Raw genomic sequence first — 19,176 nt, forward strand, 5'->3', positions numbered from 1 at the left:
GTGTGTTCGTGTCTAGTCATCTGAATGACCGAATGTTCTGTGTTTCATGTTGGAAAATAAAGATGGCTAAAACTTTATCTGCGGACTTAGCAAGAGAGTGGCCACACGCTTTAGCCAGGATCAGGCCCAGCAGGAGGGCTCCTGCTGGAAAAACTGTTTTTTGAGAAAGGGAGTCTGCAGCCTCTTAGTTTTGGGGCAAAAAAGCTGATAGATGGTTTTTTCCTGGAGGGTTCTCTGCAATTGTGATTAATGTGTTTAGCAAATGACAAAGTGCTTTTTTAATCTTGTAATTATAGCTAGAAAAATTAAAATTCTTTGATTGATCTAAGTTTATGACTCATGTAGCTGCTTCATTTCGTTTTTGCTGGTCTTAGAGGTGTAATATGCTCTGCGTGTCTTCATCATAGAGTATTAGCTTATAAGTTATTGGGTATGATCAAAAGGTGTAACACTGGTTACTAGAAAGTTAGCTTTAAATTGGTAACTCAGGTTTGCAGTCTTTCCAACACGTGGCATAAGGCAGGCCAAGAGGCTGGGCCTCTAAGGATACTTCTAGTTGAGATAATATTTAATGTGATTCTTATCCTAAAAGTAAACTTAACGATAAGATTTAAAGCAATGTCTCTTTAATGAAGCATTAAAATTTGCACTGTCATGCATTCATAGGTATAAATTGGCAACCAAACTTCATGATAGTAATGCCTCTAACATTTATTCTAAGGGGATAAATTGTTTTTAAATTGGGTTTTGCTTTCCCAAAGTTGTAGTTATAGTCTAATATTGCAAAATAAACTTGAAATTTCTAAAATCTGTCCTCACGGCGGAACAAAGCTCAGAGCAGCCTCTGCAGGCCTTGATCAGAGAAATTTTTGTCTTGGCTCCATTATCTTTCTCACCGTCTAAGTCTCTTTCATCCCCAGCCTGCCTCCCAGGTGTACCCGGTCCTTGTAAGCCGCGGGCTGGCTTGCAACACAGTCCGTTTTCTGGTTCTTTTCCTCTTACTCTAATTTTTCTTTTAAGACAAAAACAAAAATTTGAGGGCAGCACATGCAACCAAGTGCTAGAGGATAATCTCCAATGTTTCTCTGTTATGTTATAAGCAAGGGTTACTTGGTCTTAGAGCAGTTGTCTCTTTCTCAGCCCTCCTTGCAGTAAGTGGTTTTGTATACAAGTTTTCAGCACTGGGCATGCCTATGACAGTCATTACTTCACCTCATTGCTTGGCCCTTTGAGCAACCTTGCTAAAAGGTGCTGGTGTGCTCAGTGCTGTCAACTTCAAGTGACTCAGATATTTTGCTTTCAAAACCAAGATACACTTATCCTCCAGTTTTGAGTTTGATTTCCAAGGAGGGTTGTGCATTCCAGCATTACATCTCCTTCATTTCAAACAACTGCCGGAATATACTCCTATTCTAAAATGTGTCACAAAGCTGTTATGCCTACAATATACAAAGTTTTATATTCTCAAACAAATGGTATTATCTTTATTTGCTAGATTTTCTTAGTCATTTGGGGGAGGGTGGGGCTTTAACAGTTGCTGCTAGTATTTGGATAGTGTTCCACCAGTATTTAGTTTTTACATCATTCTAGTGTATAGTTTTAGGTCTCACTAGACAATCCTAATTCTACTACATTTCTGTTTGGCTCCAACATTCCACTTAACTTGACTAGCCTAATTTTAACATGCTTGTTGGAGGTCACCAATGTTACTTGTATGATGCTGTCACCATGTGACATCCATAAGGATTTTGCTGTATACCACATTGCATTCAATCAGCTGTGATTATGCTTAGAAATACTATAGTAACTAGATGCAGTGTGAACCTTTTCCATTAACAGTAAGTCAATGGCTTCAATGTGATTATGGTCCTGCAAGGTGATACTTGTTAAATATCTAAACATTTTTTGTTGTTGTGACCGAATCATTTATTTTTAAATTTATAAAGCTGGAAGTGATGAAATGCTGTTGTTTTCATTGTCAATGGTGGTGTGTCATGTTATATATGTTCCTAATGCTTACGGAACTCTCCCAAAATAAAGTTATTCAGAAAGAAACTGTGTGGTGTGTTTTCATTGTCTGTCTCAGAACACTGAATCTTCATTGGTACTTTTAAGAGGCCAGAATAAAGTCATAATTAAGAACATTAAGTTTATTTAAGCCAAAGCAAAATTTAAACGGTAAAATGTGTTTTATTCAATCTAACAAGAAGTTGCAAGAGATGATGCCACCTTCAGATTATGAGTTTAGTTGACACAGCAATGCCACACCCCGTCCAATCCAGTGTTCCTTGGGGTGGTCAGAGGGAAGAATCATGGCAATCACGAAATTTGTGGAGTGGCCAGTGGTGGAGAGTGTGCCCCTCCTCTCGCTTGTCTTATACAGTGGAGCAACATAACTTGGTCGTTTGGGTATGTTTGACTTTTTGCATGGCTTTAGCCACATCTGGAAGAAAGCACAAACACCTCTTTAAGTCAGAGCTATTAACTGGCATGTACTTTAGCTACTGTGATAGTTCCAGAGTAAGGTTATGTCTAAAACCTATGCCCTACATAGATTGTATTTTTTGTCAACATTGAAATGATTGTTCAAATATAAAGATGCCTAACTATCTCAGAACCAGTATACAAAGAGAAAACAGTTTGCCTATGTTAGAATCATACTGCCCACTCGTGTATGCTTTCGATATTATTTGGTTTAATTGGACTAGCCTTGGAAATGTTACCATTTTTACTCTTTTTCTACAAAGAAAGTATTCTTAGTGAACTTAATCATAACCCATACTTAGTAGTGGTTTCTTAACAGGTTGTATGCAAAATGTTTTTACAGTAAACAGTTACTTTATAAAATACTGCATTGTGTCATAATAAAGACTAATTGCTTAGAAGCATATTACCCAACTGTTCATCACCTCTTCCCTGGGGGTGATTTCTGGTGCTTTTAGTAACAAAACAAAATTCTATATATTTACAAAAGAGACATGCTACTATTTATGCTCAGAATCATATGACTTATTTCTTTAAAACCAATACATTCTGGCAACAGTTATTGTGGATGGATAGTATGCATATGTGCTGTGTTTAACAGCTGTGAGCCAGGCAAGGGGGTTCAATAGAGGCACCTAGCAATTTACCTGCTCCTCTACAAGAACTAAACCAAGCCTGTAGAGTTGAATGACTTAGGGAAACACTGGAATTCAGTTATCAGGATACAAAACCATTGTAGAATGCAGATCTGGGACAGCAGCAAGTCAAGAGAAGCTGCCCACCTGCCACCCAGTTTCATAGCTCTGGGAGGGGCTAACTTCTAGCAAATGTCCCGTACATACACTGTGAAGTTACCAGGTACTTCCAAGTGTACAGCCTACGACGTAAGGCCTGCCTGAATTCAGTCCATATAGGTTGGCTTCACCCCTCCAGCAGATCTCTAAGGTACTATAGTCAGTAGTCACCCTAAGAAGAGGCCTGACTGACTGGATTGTTCTAATCAAGGGTCAAACAACTTCACACAGTCTCATCTCAAACCTTGCAGCCATTCTCTACCATTCTGGCTTAGTAGGAGATGTGCTCAACAGGCTGAGATTACTACTACGTGGTGATGAACAGGTGCAATGTAGAGGGAGCCAAAGGTGCCCTCCACAAGAACCTGGGTATAAAGGAGCCTGCCTGTGATAGGATCCTCGATGTCACATGATACCTCAAAGCAAGGGTGAGAAATATTCCACCGCCTCCAGCCTATATTGTGTCTGCCAAACAATACCCCTCTGGCTGTAGCCCTGCCCCAGAGGCATTGTCCTGGCAAGTCTCAACAAACAAGTCAGTGCTACAATGACAGTTCAAATGAAATGGAGAGAATAATGTACCTACAGCAGCCCTCAGTGTACACAGCCAAAAGTATAGCTAAGAACTGTCAGACACATATCCCTGCTGTCCTTCCGGGGAGAGCCCTGGGAGAGGGGTTTTGCCTGACCTTGGCCATGACCTACTGACACTCAATTATTGCTGTTATTGCCATCACACATTATATCTATTACATATATACATAATAGTATTACATATTACTGTTGCTAGAACAATCTGGAAGAAAAGCTCCAGGAGCCACGGAAATACTTCATCTGTCCCCAGGAATGCACAGGCAGGGATAGCTACTGAGAGATAGCTACTGGGTAGACATACCCTAAGTAGTAGCAAAAAATAAACTACCCCACTGCACCTGTCCTGGACCCCTGCATCAGTTGCCTCACACTTACCTGGTCACACACTGCTTACAAGGAAAGGTGAGTACTACAGGGGGTAGGAGGAATTCTGACTCGTTTTGCTCCCTGTGAAGTAACTCTACTTGTAGAGTGTCTAATCAAAAGAGTGCTTAGACCCTTCACTGTTGTTGAAGCAGCCAAGACTAGAGCTCATTCAAATAACAGTCAGTATCAACAGTACCTGAGAAGCCCCACCACTGGATGAAAACCAGTATTCTCATTACCAGTGGAACCATATAGGGAGCACTCTATCACTCTGCTACTTACTTCATTAATGCCTAAACTGTTCGTGTCCTTCTCATGGGTAATCCATAGACAGAAGATCTGACTCTCTTGAAAGTATGTGCTCTGCCAAAACTTAATAACTATAGTCATAGAAGCTACAAGGACACTGTAACATTGAACTGCAATACACAGCAGAAAGTGAATTCAGCATAGCATAGTGAACTAACACCCTGATACACATCTTTAAAAGAAAGTCATATTCTAAGAAGTCTATCCCATATAAGAGACAATCCACTTCACTAGATGGACAGATTTCAACATATACACAAGAAATTTCAAATATTTTAAAATAATAATAATCTCCTAAAAAATAACTTCCTAGAGACAGATTCCAAAGATACTGAGGTTGATGAAATGCCTGATAGATTCTAAAGAATGGTTGTGGGAAAGCTTAGTGATAAGTCTGGGGCTAGGGGTGGGGTTTAGGAGAGTTGGTACAGTGTTTTCTTAGCATGCATAAAGCCCTGGGTTCAATCCTCAATACCACGCAAAGCCAGGCTTGGTAGCAATAGACCTGTAACATTTGGACGATGGAGGTAGAAGGCTCAGGAATTCAAGGTCACCCTCAGAATGGAGTTCAAGTTCAACTTGAGCTGTGTGAAACCCTATATCACACAAAGAAAATCTTAGTGACAAATGAGATTCAAGAAGATACACACACACACACACACACACACACACACACACAATTAGGAAGACAATACAGATATGAATGAGGAACTTATCAAACACAGAAAGAAAGATTGCTGTGAGTTCAAGGCCAGCCTGGGCTACACAGTAAGACTCTCTCTTGAAAGTCAAAGAAAATGCAGGTGCAAGTCTCCAAATCAGACTAGCTTAAGCAGTTATACTAAGAATATTGATTTTTGGGCTGGTGAGATGGCTCATCTGTTAAGAGCACTGACTGTTTTTCTGGAGGTCATGAGTTCAAATCCCAGCAACCACATGGTGACTCACATCCATCTGTAATGAGAAACAAATAAAAAAACCTGTGGGCCAGAGCGAGCAGGGCCCCAGAGTGAGTGGGAGAAAGGGAAGAGGGAAAAACAGAAGAAAAAAAAAAGAGAGAGATCATGGCAGAATGAAAAGACTACAGCTCTTTGTAGCACTAGTAAAAGATCAAATGTCTGCATAATTGACATACTTGAAGGAAAAAAAAAGACTAAGGACAGAGAAAAATCTGTTCCATAGAATAAGAGCAGATGTGTGTATAGATGGGAGGTCTTAGATTCAGACATTGCATACTACACATTACAGTCAACATGCAAAAGTACAGAACAAAGTAGGTATGTGGGCAGGGCATGTGTTATGCACTTCATGTATTCATCTATGCATGCCCAGAGGTGTCAAAAGGATGTGGGACATCTTCCTTTATCGTGTTCTACCTTGGCTTTTGAAACAAAGTCTGTCATTTGACCTTGAAGCTCAGTGATGGCTGGCCAGCAAGCTCCAGGATCTGTCTGTCTCCATCTCCTAACATGGTTGCAGGTGTGTGCTGTGCCTGTGGCTTTACATAGGTAATCATATGTGAACTTGGGTTTTCTTGCTATCACAGCTTACCCATGAAGCCGTCTCATCATCCAGAGATAGTTTTAAAACTTTTAAGAGGGAAAGTACCAAATCACACTGAAGGGCAGCCCTGGTGGATATCTACAAGTTCTCAGCAGAAACCCTACAGACTAGGACATGGGATAACATATTTGAGTTTGGAAAGAAAATGACTGCTACTCATGCTACCTATATCCAGCAAAGCTGTCCTGTAGAATTATCAGAACACAGTCCAAGAATGGAGTCCTGTAAGAAGAGTGCTTGTGAAAAAAACACCAAGAAAAGAAGACAAGAATTGTTATTTGTTTATATGCCTCTACGGGTAAACATGTTTTTGCCATGTGGAGCTTGCCCTTGTGATTGTAAACTTTACTAGTGTGACTCTTCTTAAGCTTCAGAGTACAAATTGTCTGATGCTCTGAATAAAGTTGGCTGTTGCATAAGGTTTTAGTCCACCTAGTTTATTAGTTCCATTCTCCCTGGTCCCACTACCACTAGAACACTAAACAAGAATTAAGATCTTCCAAAAAGATCTTACAAGATAAATAAAAATAAACGCCATTTATGACCACAAAACCAACCTTACTAAAGATGCTTTTAAGAGAACTCCATATCCAGAAGTAAACAAACAGAAACTATCATCATGAGCACATAAAGTATAAGTTCCACAGAAAGAGTAGGTACACAGCGAGAAAGCTAAAACAACAAAGTTATTGATACAATCAAACCACAGAGATAAATACACGAATTAATCAATGCTCTAAACAGAAGAAAACAGAAACCATGACAGGCATATCATACCTTTCATAACTTGGAATGAGCCTGCCCTTAATTCTTCAGTTAATTGATAAAAATTTTTAGATGAATTAAAAAACAGACCCAAAGTATGCTGCCCACAAGAAACTCAGCTCAACCAGAAAGACACACAGACTGGAATGAAAGGGTGGAACATGATATCCCAAACAAATGGAATCCAAACCCAAGAATGAGTAGTTACATAAAGTAGACTTTAAGACTAAGAAAATAAGAAGAGACAAAGATCACTGCATAACAATCAAGGAATCAATTCATCAAGAAGATATATTATTTATAAATATTTATGCATGTGATATCAGTTATTAATTTTATGAAACAATGCTACTAGACAAAATGGAGAATGGGCTCCAATATAACAATAGCAGGGGATGTCAGTACTGCATGTCCACCAATGAACTGTCATCCAAATGATGCATCTATACAGAAAGATCAAAGTTAATCCACATGGCAGGTAAATGTATTCTTTACTTACAGTACATTGCACCCAAACACTCTAGAAATATGAAAGGCCACTCGATGTGTATCTGTGTAGTGTTACTACACAGCTTTTTTGCTCCCATCTAATTTAGTGCACAACAATCAATTATTTCCTCACCTTACTCCTGTTCCCCTTAGCTTTTAATTACACCTTGGTCTTTGTTCTTTCATTTCCTCTTTATGTTTCTTTTCTATTTTAAAGTCCTTGATGGTTTAATACACTGTATACTCAGTTTGGGATTTATGCCCCTCCATTCCCCTCCAGTGCCCATTCTCATCTCTCTGTACTTTCCTCTGGTGAAGCCTTTCTTTCCAACCAGCCCCTCCTCCTATATGCTCATACTTTTCCACGCACTGAGTTTGTGGTTGCTTATATGAGCATGAGTAGTAAATCACTTACTGAAAAAGGGGTAACTTATCAGTGGCTACACCACTGAAAAGAAAGACTCTCCCTGAGCCATTTATTGCTGTATCAAGTACCTGAGCCCAAGTGTTCAGGAATTCTAACTTAAAATTTTTCTTCACTTTTGTATATTGTTAGGGAGTGATTTCTTCCCTGTTCTTCTCATGTGTGTTATATATTTTGTCCAATACTTGTTCACATGTGTGTGGGCACACATGTATCTACAGGGACACATGTGTCTGCACATGTGTTTATGCCTGAGGTTAATGTCTGGAATCTCAATTACAATTTCAGTTTATTTTCTGAAATGGGATCTGTCAATCAAACATAGAGTTCACTGATATACTGGTGTTAATTCTTCATGAAACTAGGAACATCCTATTCCTCTGGGAGCCCAGATGACCCAGAATAGCCAATGAAACCTGAAGCAAAAGCAGCAAGTCTGAAGTCTCCCAATTCCCATTTGGGAATAATGCTCCAAAAGCACTCTAAGGAAAGCATCATGGTGTTTACATACAGATGGCACAGCACATGAAAACAGAATGGAAAACCCATAGAGGTACCCATTCCTGTGCTGCCAACTAACCTGACCAAAGCATCAAACTATATCTCAAAGAAAGATGGCTTCTTTAGAAAAAACATTTTCTTAACATAAGTTAGTGCAGTCTCTATAAAATAGTAGAGGTTTCACAAAAGAAGTAAAATAGGGCTACCATATGATCCAGCTAGTCCACTACTCTTAGGTATATATCCAAAGTAAATGATGTCAACGTGAAAAAAAATTGAATACCTAAGTTTGTTGCAACAGTATGTTGATAGATAATTGATAGACATGCATACATATATGTACGTATGTATGTATATACATACATACATACATACATACATACATACATACAATACAGATGTCATAAAAATAACAAAATCAAAGCTGACAGTGGTGGCACACACCTTTAATCCCAGCACTTGGGAGGCAGAGGCAGGAGAATTTCTAAGTTTGAGGCCAGCCTGGTCTACAGAGTGAGTTCCAGGACAGCCAGAACTACACAGAGAAACCCTGTCTCGAAAAACCAACCAACCAACCAACCAACCAACCAACCAAACAAACAAACTAAAATCATTCATATCAAACTATTTGCTGGAACCAGAGAATATCAAGTTAAATGAAATCAGCCAGATGGAGAGAGACAGACAGACAGACAGACAGACAGACACACACACACACACACACACACACACACACACAGAGAGAGAGAGAGAGAGAGAGAGAGAGAGAGAGAGAGAGAGAGAGAGAGAGAAACTGATGTATACTCTATCATATGCAGAAGCTTAAGAAACAGAAAGGAAACTGAAAAACAGACAGTAGAAGAGTTGAGTAGAGATCAGAGAGAGTGCCACTGGGAAAGGGAACCAGAGTAGAAGAGAAGCAGATGGACACGTCAAAGCACAATGTATAGATGTATGGACATATCACAGTGAATCCTAATGTCTGCATGATGTGTGCTATTAGTTACAATTTTCCGCCAGCCAAGTTATTAAAGTGGTTGTGTAACACATAATTTTCCAACTTAGATAAAAATATAACATAGTTCCATTCCTCTTTTAGCTACACTACACCATATTATTTTTAGCCATTTAAGCAAGTTTCTAGAATATTACCCATGTAATTTATTGTAGAATATGACCAGTCTTTAGAACAAGATTTAAAAGCCAGCTGGCCTTTGACTTATGAAGGCAAAGAGCAAACTAAAACCATAAGCATCTTTTAGGATTTGACCAAATTAATTTATCTCATAGTAATGAGTAGTCTTTGGGGTTCTTAGGTCAAAACACAATCACATGAAGGAGCCAGTGACTAAGACCCAGGGGTATCCATTCCTCCCAGATCACTGTAGGACCCTTGTTATGTGGGATGGACAAGCTGTAGCTTAGCAATAACATTACTCTCAAAAATACTTTCAACTTAAACTTAAACAATGCACTTCACTTTAAGCAAAGAATGGATTTCACTCATAAGAATTTCTATTTCTCATTGACTTCTTTGTTGAAGAAAAATTATCCCTTTGTAGATGTACTCCCACCTTCTATTCCCTGCAAGCTAATTGAGGATGTCCTCAGAAAGGAAAGGAATTGTAACCCAGCCAGCTCCTGAAATGGCAAATATTTGTTTCAATTTTGGGGTCTCCTATCTTAACCCTTCTCTGCCCAGAGCATCATGGTATGTAGAAAAGAGGATCTTTCCAGGTTTCGACTAGCTGCTATAATGAATTTTCACCTGTCTTTAAGCTTCTCACAGAATTCTATAATTCATGTGACTCTAATAGTCTTTGTTTTATCATACCATCCTAGATGTGCCCTTCAGATAATATATAAATATATTTTGTCATAATGTAGTTACACACAGAAACAATTATATGGCATTCCTCCTCACCATCCATTAATTCTTTATTTCATGAAAAATCAAAATTCATCCCTCATCTTATAATCAACCCTGGCACTGTGTTTACAGTCATTAACTAACATGGAATTTGAGTTGTCTTTATCCCACAATCACATGTCTATAGCTGGACCATGGGAAATCCTGCTTCCTTATTTTCAGCTCTTAAAACTATAAACAACTATACTTTTCATGGTCTATTTTGTGCTCAGTTGTTCACATTCCTTGCTTTGTTGGCATTCCATTGTTTAAAATAACTTACAGGCCAAAGGCTGCAGCACAGTCCAATGTTCCTATGTGCAAGAAGGCCAAGGGATGATTAATCCAGCGAGAGTCACAGTGCTACTGACTGTGAGATAATGTATACTAAATAAGTTTTCTTTAAACAGAAACAGTACAATGGTATGTATCAATCAAGTAACAGAAATGTTGATACCATAAATACTAAATCCAGAAGCCCATTAAGAGCAAATATATGCAGTAGTGCAGCATTGGGAACAGCTTTATAGAGCAAAGTTACCATCCATGAACAACAAGAACAGAGTGGATGTGCATATATCCATATCCGGGCACATGTGCATGTAACCCTTAGTAAATACTAACCACGGGGACTGTGTCATACAGAACTTTAGGACGTGATTCTGCAAGTTTCTTGGTCTTCCTGTTCCAGGAAGCTCCATCCAAAAACAATCCATGAATGTAAACACCTAAATAACAAAGAAAAAAGTTAGCATTCAAAAATGCTAGGTGACTGAGCCCAGCATCTGAGATTCCTGTCTGGGGAGAGCAGGTCAACATAGTGCCAGCCATACCTTCTCAGCTTCTCTTCCTCTCTACCTCCCTTTCCACTGTCCGTACAGTAAATTACTGAGTCCTCCTAGATGTAACTAGCAATTCAGATAATAAGAACTGTGGGTAATACACCTGGAATCACCGACACTAAATAGTAAATTAACTGCCAGGGGCTTCCTCAATTCCCTGTGACGTTTAGTTATCAATTTACTTATTTATCTGTGGAGACAAGGTTTCAAGTGAGCCAGATAGGCTGTAAGCTCTCAATACCCCTGTCTCAGATTCCTAAGTGCTAGTGTTTCATGTCTTTCAACACACTTGACACCACTTCGCTCTTGGTAAACAGGGCAAGCCTGACTTGTAAGGCCAGAGAACTGGAAGCAGACACACATTAAAGTATATAAAAGGAGAAAGGTGGAGGTTGGGGGAAACTCAGATGGCATCTGTGACCCCTGCCCCCTCCAGGAGTCCCACTGAGAAAAGAATTTCTTTAGGAAAATTCTAACTTTCCAGATTATTCTATGGATTGTCATTTTTGTTCAAGTAATTGATGAAGTAAGATGGAGTAAGCATACATTTTTCTTCTGGCAAAAAAAAATGTACAAGTATGTTTGTATGCATATAAAATAAACTTAATTTAACAAACATCTGTCCTCAATGATATTCCTCTGGGTGGGCACACTGAAATTAAGTAAAGTGGTTTGCTTGGCTGAAGGCCACTCAGCTAAGCTCATTACTGAGCAATTTTGGTGCACCAAGCAATGTATACTAATCATTCGATAAATCCTGTTTCATGTGCTGCTCTACCACTCTCAAGATAACGCTGGAGTTTTAGTGCCTGAAAACCTGTTTCCTGAGGTAACAGGTGGATGCAGACTGGTAGGATGTGATTCTGCAAGTTTCTTGGTCTGTCTAATCTCTATGCTCAGTGCATGCAATTCCACAGGTTGAGTATGGACAATTAACTACTTTTAAAACTTTATGCAATGCTTTCATAACTTAAACATTTTAGCTGGGTCCAAGAATTGTATAGCGTCATCACTTCCACTCGGATGTCAACAGGAATGCCATTTTTTTCCTATGTCAGAAGGACACTGAGAAAAGTTAGGAGGGATAAAGTCCTGAAGACGGAAGTAACCATATTGAGACACTTTCATGAGAATGCATTGTTTTCAAACTCCTTCATCAAGTCTTGAGCATGGTAGGCTGGGAAGGAAACAGTTGTGCATGTGGCCAGAGGGCCTGCACCTACTTGTCTCTGCCCAGTGCTACTGTGAGCCCTTGGGGGAGGTGTTTAGCCTCCCTGAGCCCAAGTGTCTGCCTCTATGTAATAAAGACTGTGGTGCCTGTTAATATGAGGATTAGACATAAAGGGCTGGGCAGTTTTTGTGGCACAGATATGTAAGAGAACACTACCACCCTGGGCTTCAGGCTCTTCTCTTGACTTTCCTGTACTCAAAGCTCTTTAGCTCCCTTCCTGCATACTTCATTTGGAATAGATATTTACCCTTCTTGACATGTTCCTCAATCCAGCTAGCTATGTTGGATTTTATAACAGGCACTCAGATAGTTTTCTGTGGTAGCAACCTATGTGAAGAAGGGATTTTATAGGTGTACATAATAAAGGAAATAATAAACAAGGTAGCTGAGGGTTGTTAAGCTTGAGTTTCAGCAGTGTGCACATTCCAAATGCATTGATAACAGGGACTCCGAGTAAATTGTCAGAGAATGATGCCTTAGGCATCTTCTGTTGGAAAAAGTACAATTAGTTGTAACATGGCGTGTGTCCCAGAGTGTCTGCCTCCCTGTGTGCTTATTGTCCCTAAATATGTTTCTGCAGTTAAGTATAGGAATAAAGGTGGTGTGAAATCTTGTGCTAGTTTCCATAAGCCTGTAGTGAGTTTCAGTTCTGTGGTGTACTTCCACTACAGCAGTTGAGGTCCAGGTGCTGCTAGAGACTGAGTAGGGAAGGATGAAGTCAGGCCAGATGACAGTTTTGCATCTGTATTGTCACAGAAGAGAGACAACCAAAGAAAACACGTGACTCACTGTTGAGTGGACTAATGTTGCCAACTTCATAAGAAGACTGGATGAGAGCAGGAAGGCAAGATAACAAGCTGGCCCAGCACAGAGGCCTGACAAATGGTGGTGGTGGTGGTGATGGAGGAGGAGGAGGAGGAGGGGGGGTGAGGAGGAGGAGGGGGTGAGGAGGAGGAGGAGGAAAAGGAAGAGGAGGAAAAAGTCATAGAATTCTGATTGGGAGCTGGTAGTTTTTTACTGAAATAAATTATAAGTTCTACATATCTAGAGAAACTAACATAGAGATAGCATGTTGGCAGTTCTGGATACAGACAGCCTTCTGGGTCACAGAGGAAGCATCTAACAAGGAGGTCTTCAAAGATATAAAAATGGATGAGTTCTCCTAGGGAGAGGATGAATACAGTGAACAGAGATTGTTCAAGGACTTTGTCCTTGGAGACTCCAATAGCTGAAGATAAGCCAGCAAGAAGCATAAATCTGGACAATACGGAAATAAAAAACAACCCAAACCAGGAGATAATGTCCTCAAGACAAAGGGAGGAAACTGTGTCTAGGAAGATAAACACATCAGGAGAAATTGCCAAGAAGTTAAGATGAAGGCCAGAGGAGATTCATCAACAGGGAAACTGCACTAACTCTGAAGAGAAAGGCTTCTATGGAGTGGTGAGGATGCAAGATAGAAGGAAAACAGCTGAGAACTCAGCTTGCTTGTAAAGACAGTCTTCTGAGATATTGTGCAATTAGGAAGCAGGGATACAGGACAGCAGTGGATATCAAGATGACAGAAAAGTTCATTGATTGCTTCTAAGATGTGAGATGCCAGAGCATGCTGTGTGTGGCTATGGATTGTCCATTTCTGAGTTCAAAGATTCTGCAAAGAGAAGGTACCATTAAAGTAACAAAGCTGTAGAGCAGGAAAGAAAGGTAGTCTGGATTCCCAAGGGTGAATCTGTGCATAGGCCCCCAGATTTGGTGGTGCTAGCAACTGTCTTCTTAGCTCCTACTTTCACAAGGATGTGGTAAGAGAGGAAGACATGAGGTGCCAAGAGCACAGTGGTCATTTAGGCAACTTTCCCAGGGACACATCTGGATAGCTTCATATCACCAAAGTCTTGAGTTGTGTGACACCCAGTTGATAATTGCCACAATAAGGTAAGGCAATGATCAGACTCTGGTGTGTCTCCTACTTGGACATAAACTGGTGGAGGAAGCAAGAGCCTAAGCTGTTGCTTCATCATCTTCAATGCCTACCAGGGTGGGCCAGTGATAGCTAAGGTAGGAGAGCTGCCTGTGACATGGCATATATTAGCAGTCACCGAAAGACAGATGCCATTCATTCAAAGTCATCACTCTTCTGGTAAACTTTAGTACATTTTAGCTTTTTTGCTTTAAAAAATGAAAAGTAATGTTTATTTAAAGTAGTAACCTTGTCTACTGCATTTACAGTTTATGCTGCCTTTTTTATGTTTATTGCATTTTCTTTTCCTTATGTACATGAGTGTGTGTGTGCATGCCAAGGCACGTGTGGAGGCCAGAGAAGAGCTTGTGGGGATTCAGTTCTCTTTTTCCACCATGAGGATCCTGGGAATAGAAGTCAAGTTCTCAGCTTGGCAGAAAGTCTCCTTTCTCAAGGAGTCATCTTGCTGGCTCCCACTAAATTTAAAATAAAACATCGCAGATGCCACGAAGTATTCGAAACACAACCAATCAGAAATCAGAATGTTTCTTTATAACCACCCGCCTAATCCTCAAGCATTTCTAGGGCCTCAGTTCCTAGGCAAGAGCGACTGCTGCTTAAGCCTAGAATTATGTTCAGATGCCAGCATCCATGCAAATAGCTGGGCATGGCTCCTGTGCACACCAAATAACTTTAGCACTGTGGTGGGTGGAGGCAAGCAGATCCCTAGGGTTCAGTGAGAAAATCTGTCTCAAAGAAATAAGGCAGAGAATGAAAATAGGACATCCATCATCCTCTGGTCTCCAGAGGTATTTTCACACAGATATGTTCTTATACCACAATCTCACATACCCTCCTCCTCTCTCTGTCTCTGTCTCTTTCTCTGTCTCTGTCTCTGTATGTTTCTCTGTGTGTGTGTGTGTGTTCTCTGTGTGTGTGTGTGTTTCCCTGTCTCTCTCTTTCACACACACATTATTAATAGCTGTATGTATAAGAGTAAAATATATATAACAGTACAGGATACAGATATCAGGGATTTGAAAAGGAATGGTCTTTAAGGAGATTCTTTCCTCCTGGTTGCCCAAGGTCAACACAAGGTCATAGATGATTAGCCTGTGTACTACTAATTTGACATATGATAATTCTTTTAACTAACTACACATGATTTCTAATTTACTCAGTTTTGGAGGTTCAGAGAAGTGTATCTTTTATCCAAATTCATCTACTCATGTTCTTCTCTATTTGCTTCATGCTCTGTTTCAGGGTATTATGTACATGATTGCTTTTGATAGCTAAGAAGATAAGCAAAAGTGCTCTGCTTTTGTCCAGTGAACAGACAGGACCCAGCCCACTCTGCTGCTGCACTTACCATCCTCTGGAGCATTTTTATATTCCTTGTCATCCATCACTTCATAGTCAAACCCAAGAAGATCAATTGGAATTGTGAATTTTCTCGCATAGTTCTGCTGCGCACCAGTCAGGAAAGCTTGTGTGAAGAAGAAGCCAGAAAGCCAGAAGACTGGAGGAGGACCAACCTCATACCATTGCTATAGTGGATCCAGACAAAAATGATATAGCAATAGTTAAAAATTTCCAATGCAATATCAATGAAATGTTATCTCTAAACATGATTATTACTTTTAAAGCAAACTAGCAAATGAGATTCAAAGAACATCAAGGCACATATCAAGTTTGAAAATAGTATTTGGTTCTGACTCAACATTATCTCTGTTACACTAGCTTGGAAATTACAACGCATAAAATACATGAAAAATAGATATCTGTTTTATACTCATCCAGTGGTTTCTTCAGAAATCCTGCTTATCACTGTGAACATACTACAAACTCGTTTGAAAGAATGTCATGTTATACTGATAAATAGATCTCCACAAAGTCTGGTCACATGGTAATAATCACACCACTTTTTCTAATTAATTAGCCATTACTACCAAGTAGAATATTTTCTTGGAAGTTTTTCTTCCTACTTTACTAAAATACCATGGAATCCAACATACTATTACAGAAGGGCCATACTATAAAGAACACAAAAAAGCAGGGTGGTGAATGCTTATGACATTTAGAAATTTAATGACCCTTTAATTCTGTATTTATTTCATAGGTTTTGATGATGAGCTGTTGAATAACAAGTGACCGAATAGCAAATTATAGAAGGCTTTCTGAAGAAATGAATTAAAATCCTTTATTCAAGAAGAGCTCACAGTTCAACCTTAGTTTCCAAGAGCCATCATGGTCCTTTAGTATCTGACTCTGGTGGTACATCAGAGGGACTGTACTATGAAAGGGGAGTGGCTCATCTTATTCCTACAGGAAATTCCTCAATGTTTTTGTTTTGTTTGTTTAAAGATTATACCTACCTGAAATTCATTGTATACCCCAGATAGTAACGTAGGTTGGTCTTTAACTTGACCGTGATCTTCCTGCCTCAGGTGGTAAGTTTCACATATGAGCCACCATGTCACACTTCCCCATAGGTTCATGTCATATACACAGTATCTATGTAATTAATTGCTTTTTCTGTACAGTGAAGCGTCAATTGGCAGAGGACCAGGAGCGATGATTCTACCCACTCAATATACCCAAGAAAATAACCATTGAGGTAGGTCATTGCTGTTTTGGACTAGGATGGTAGAACTAGAAGGTTTCTGGGCAGTGAAGAAAGAGTTCCTCTCTTTAGAAGCTTGTCTGGCTTTCTACTGCTACTGGGTTCTACTTAATGCTATTGAGAGTCAACATGCTAGAAGTTTCTCTCTCCAAAGGCTGTCATTTACTTGAATGTCAAACTTCACAAAATTTCCTACTTAAGATGCAGAATATAGAATATGTTCAGTCTCTATATATAATTCATATATATAAATATATGTATATATGTGTGTGAGTATATATATATGTGTGTGTGTATGTATATATATACATATATCCTCCCCCAGCCTTGAGCAGGCTGAGTTAGACCTTTCTGCCACCTAGATGGTTCTATTGTTCTGTCACCTGCCACTGCTCTGCTCCAAGACTCTGCTCTGCTCCAAGACTCTGCTAGCTACGCTAGCTACCACTGAGAGCCTGAACTTTTCTTCCTGAGATATTTCTGAGATAGCTGACAACCTGTGGAATTGGCTACCTAATGCTAACAGCTCTGACAGTCTAGTGCTAACAACTTAGCAACAAAGCATCAAGAAGCCTGGCGTGGCAGAAGATGGGCTTTCCCCCTTTGTAAGCACAGACTGCTAGTAAACATTGGACCTTGATCAGAAATCTGACTTGGTTTCGTTTCTTCTCCCGCGGTTCTCTCCTTTACAGCTCCGGCCTCCCACTCAGGAACCCACTTCATGTCGCCACAGGTAGCTCTCTCTCTCTCTCTCTCTCTGTATATATATATATATATATATATATATATATATATATATATATATATATTAACATATATATATATATAATGTTATTGAATAGAGGTCATTTGCGCCTTGACTACACAGGACTGTGCAGTGCCATTCCCTGCACACTCAGCATTCTGATGAGGAAAGTGAAGCCAGAGGAAGTTAATTAGGCAGAAGTATGCATATGAATAAAATCACCTGCAGGAATTTTAGTCTTTCGAGGAAGTCATTCACATAGCTGCCGAGTGGCTTCAGGCTGGGGTAAGATTTACCCATCCACATTGCTGGGATTTTGACATTTAGGATGCTGCTCACCACTTCCTCCAGCTCTGTAGACATCACAACGAGTCCCTGAAACACAACAGAAAACTCGACAGATGGTGAACATTGTCTTTGTTAACAAAAGGAAGGTTTGTTTGACTTTGTGAGGAAGGCATAGAGCTTTTCAAACCTTCCTTAGAAAATAGTAATGGTCTCTCTAGCCAAATTTTAGTGGAAAATCTTAACCAATACATGGCTATTTAGAAGCTACTGGATCACAGTCTACTTTTCATTCAACTTGCCTGCTCATTAAAGGCAAGTTAGTGTAGGTCTTCTAGCCTAGCTTCTTAAAGTCACAGTGACAGATATAAAACTAGAAAGCATATCATGAAGTACTCTAGAAACTCAAAGCAGTCTGAAATTCAACCTGAGTCCAGTTGCCCTTGTTATGCTTTGAATAACCCCTTGTGTGGATGCTGAAGCCCAGAGGCTCTTCAAATTCTTGCCTTAGTAAACTTAACAAGAACTGAAAAGAATCAGTCAGAGAGAGAGAGAGATAACATTTTTTTTGTTACCAGTAAAGTTTAATTTTCAAAATAATATTTATTTATTTATTTGTTTGATCTTGAATTTGGACATCTTATTTGTCATTTCTGCTAAAAATAAATAAATAAATAAATTGAACTAACTTGAAGTTTTTAGAGTAAATTCACGGGACTAAATGACCATATTTCACTTGTCTCTTTGATGTCCTCCCCATAACCCCTGAAAGAGCAGAGATTCAGGACTCTGCCTGGTTTAAGGCATAAGCCCAGAAAGTCAGAAACAGAGAAAGGAGTCATGACCACAGAGCATGGGAGATCAAAAGCAACCCCCCATAGCCAATACAGCGTTTGGAGTTTTGCAGTACTTTAACTCAAACCTAAAGTTTAAATATGCTAAGCAAGTGCTATGCCACTCTATATGTCCTCTACTACTCTAGATGCTTCTAAAAGTCAGGGAAGATGGCTGTGCTAAAAGAAAAGAAATTTAAAACCTAGTTCACAAGTAAATTCTTAGGTGTCTTCCTCAAAATTGCATACCCTCAGCCTTGGATATAACCTGGAAATCCCAACAAATAAACAACAACAACAACAAAACAACAACATCAACAACAACAACAAAAAGCAAATGCCAACTAGCATGAAAATGGGGATAGCATGTGTAGTTGAGGTCAGTTATCACACTAGAACCAAACATTAATGCTTGGTAGCAGAGACACTTGCCCTCTTTTCCTTTTAGTTCCCCAATACAAG

The 19,176-nt window shown here is 39.6% G+C and overlaps 1 protein-coding gene across 2 annotated transcripts in view; it reads right to left on the minus strand.

Annotated features, from left to right (window-relative positions):
- Positions 1-2,195: 2,195 nt before the first annotated feature.
- The window catches only part of LOC110288425 (dynein axonemal heavy chain 7-like), a 356,931-nt gene continuing 339,950 nt past the window's right edge, over positions 2,196-19,176 (minus strand). For both annotated transcript variants that reach the window (XM_085837237.1, XM_085837233.1), the window contains 4 exons: positions 17,819-17,971; positions 15,598-15,775; positions 10,823-10,926; positions 2,196-2,443 (listed from right to left, as the gene is read on the minus strand). In XM_085837237.1, coding sequence (XP_085693363.1) covers positions 2,237-2,443; positions 10,823-10,926; positions 15,598-15,775; positions 17,819-17,971 — 642 coding nt within the window. In that variant the 3' untranslated portion in view covers positions 2,196-2,236. The remainder of the gene's footprint in view (positions 2,444-10,822; positions 10,927-15,597; positions 15,776-17,818; positions 17,972-19,176) is intronic.

This window comes from Mus caroli, unplaced genomic scaffold (genome assembly GCF_978045245.1).
Source record: "Mus caroli unplaced genomic scaffold, Mus_caroli_1 scaffold_1, whole genome shotgun sequence".
In the NCBI taxonomy this organism is placed as follows: domain Eukaryota; kingdom Metazoa; phylum Chordata; class Mammalia; order Rodentia; family Muridae; genus Mus; species Mus caroli.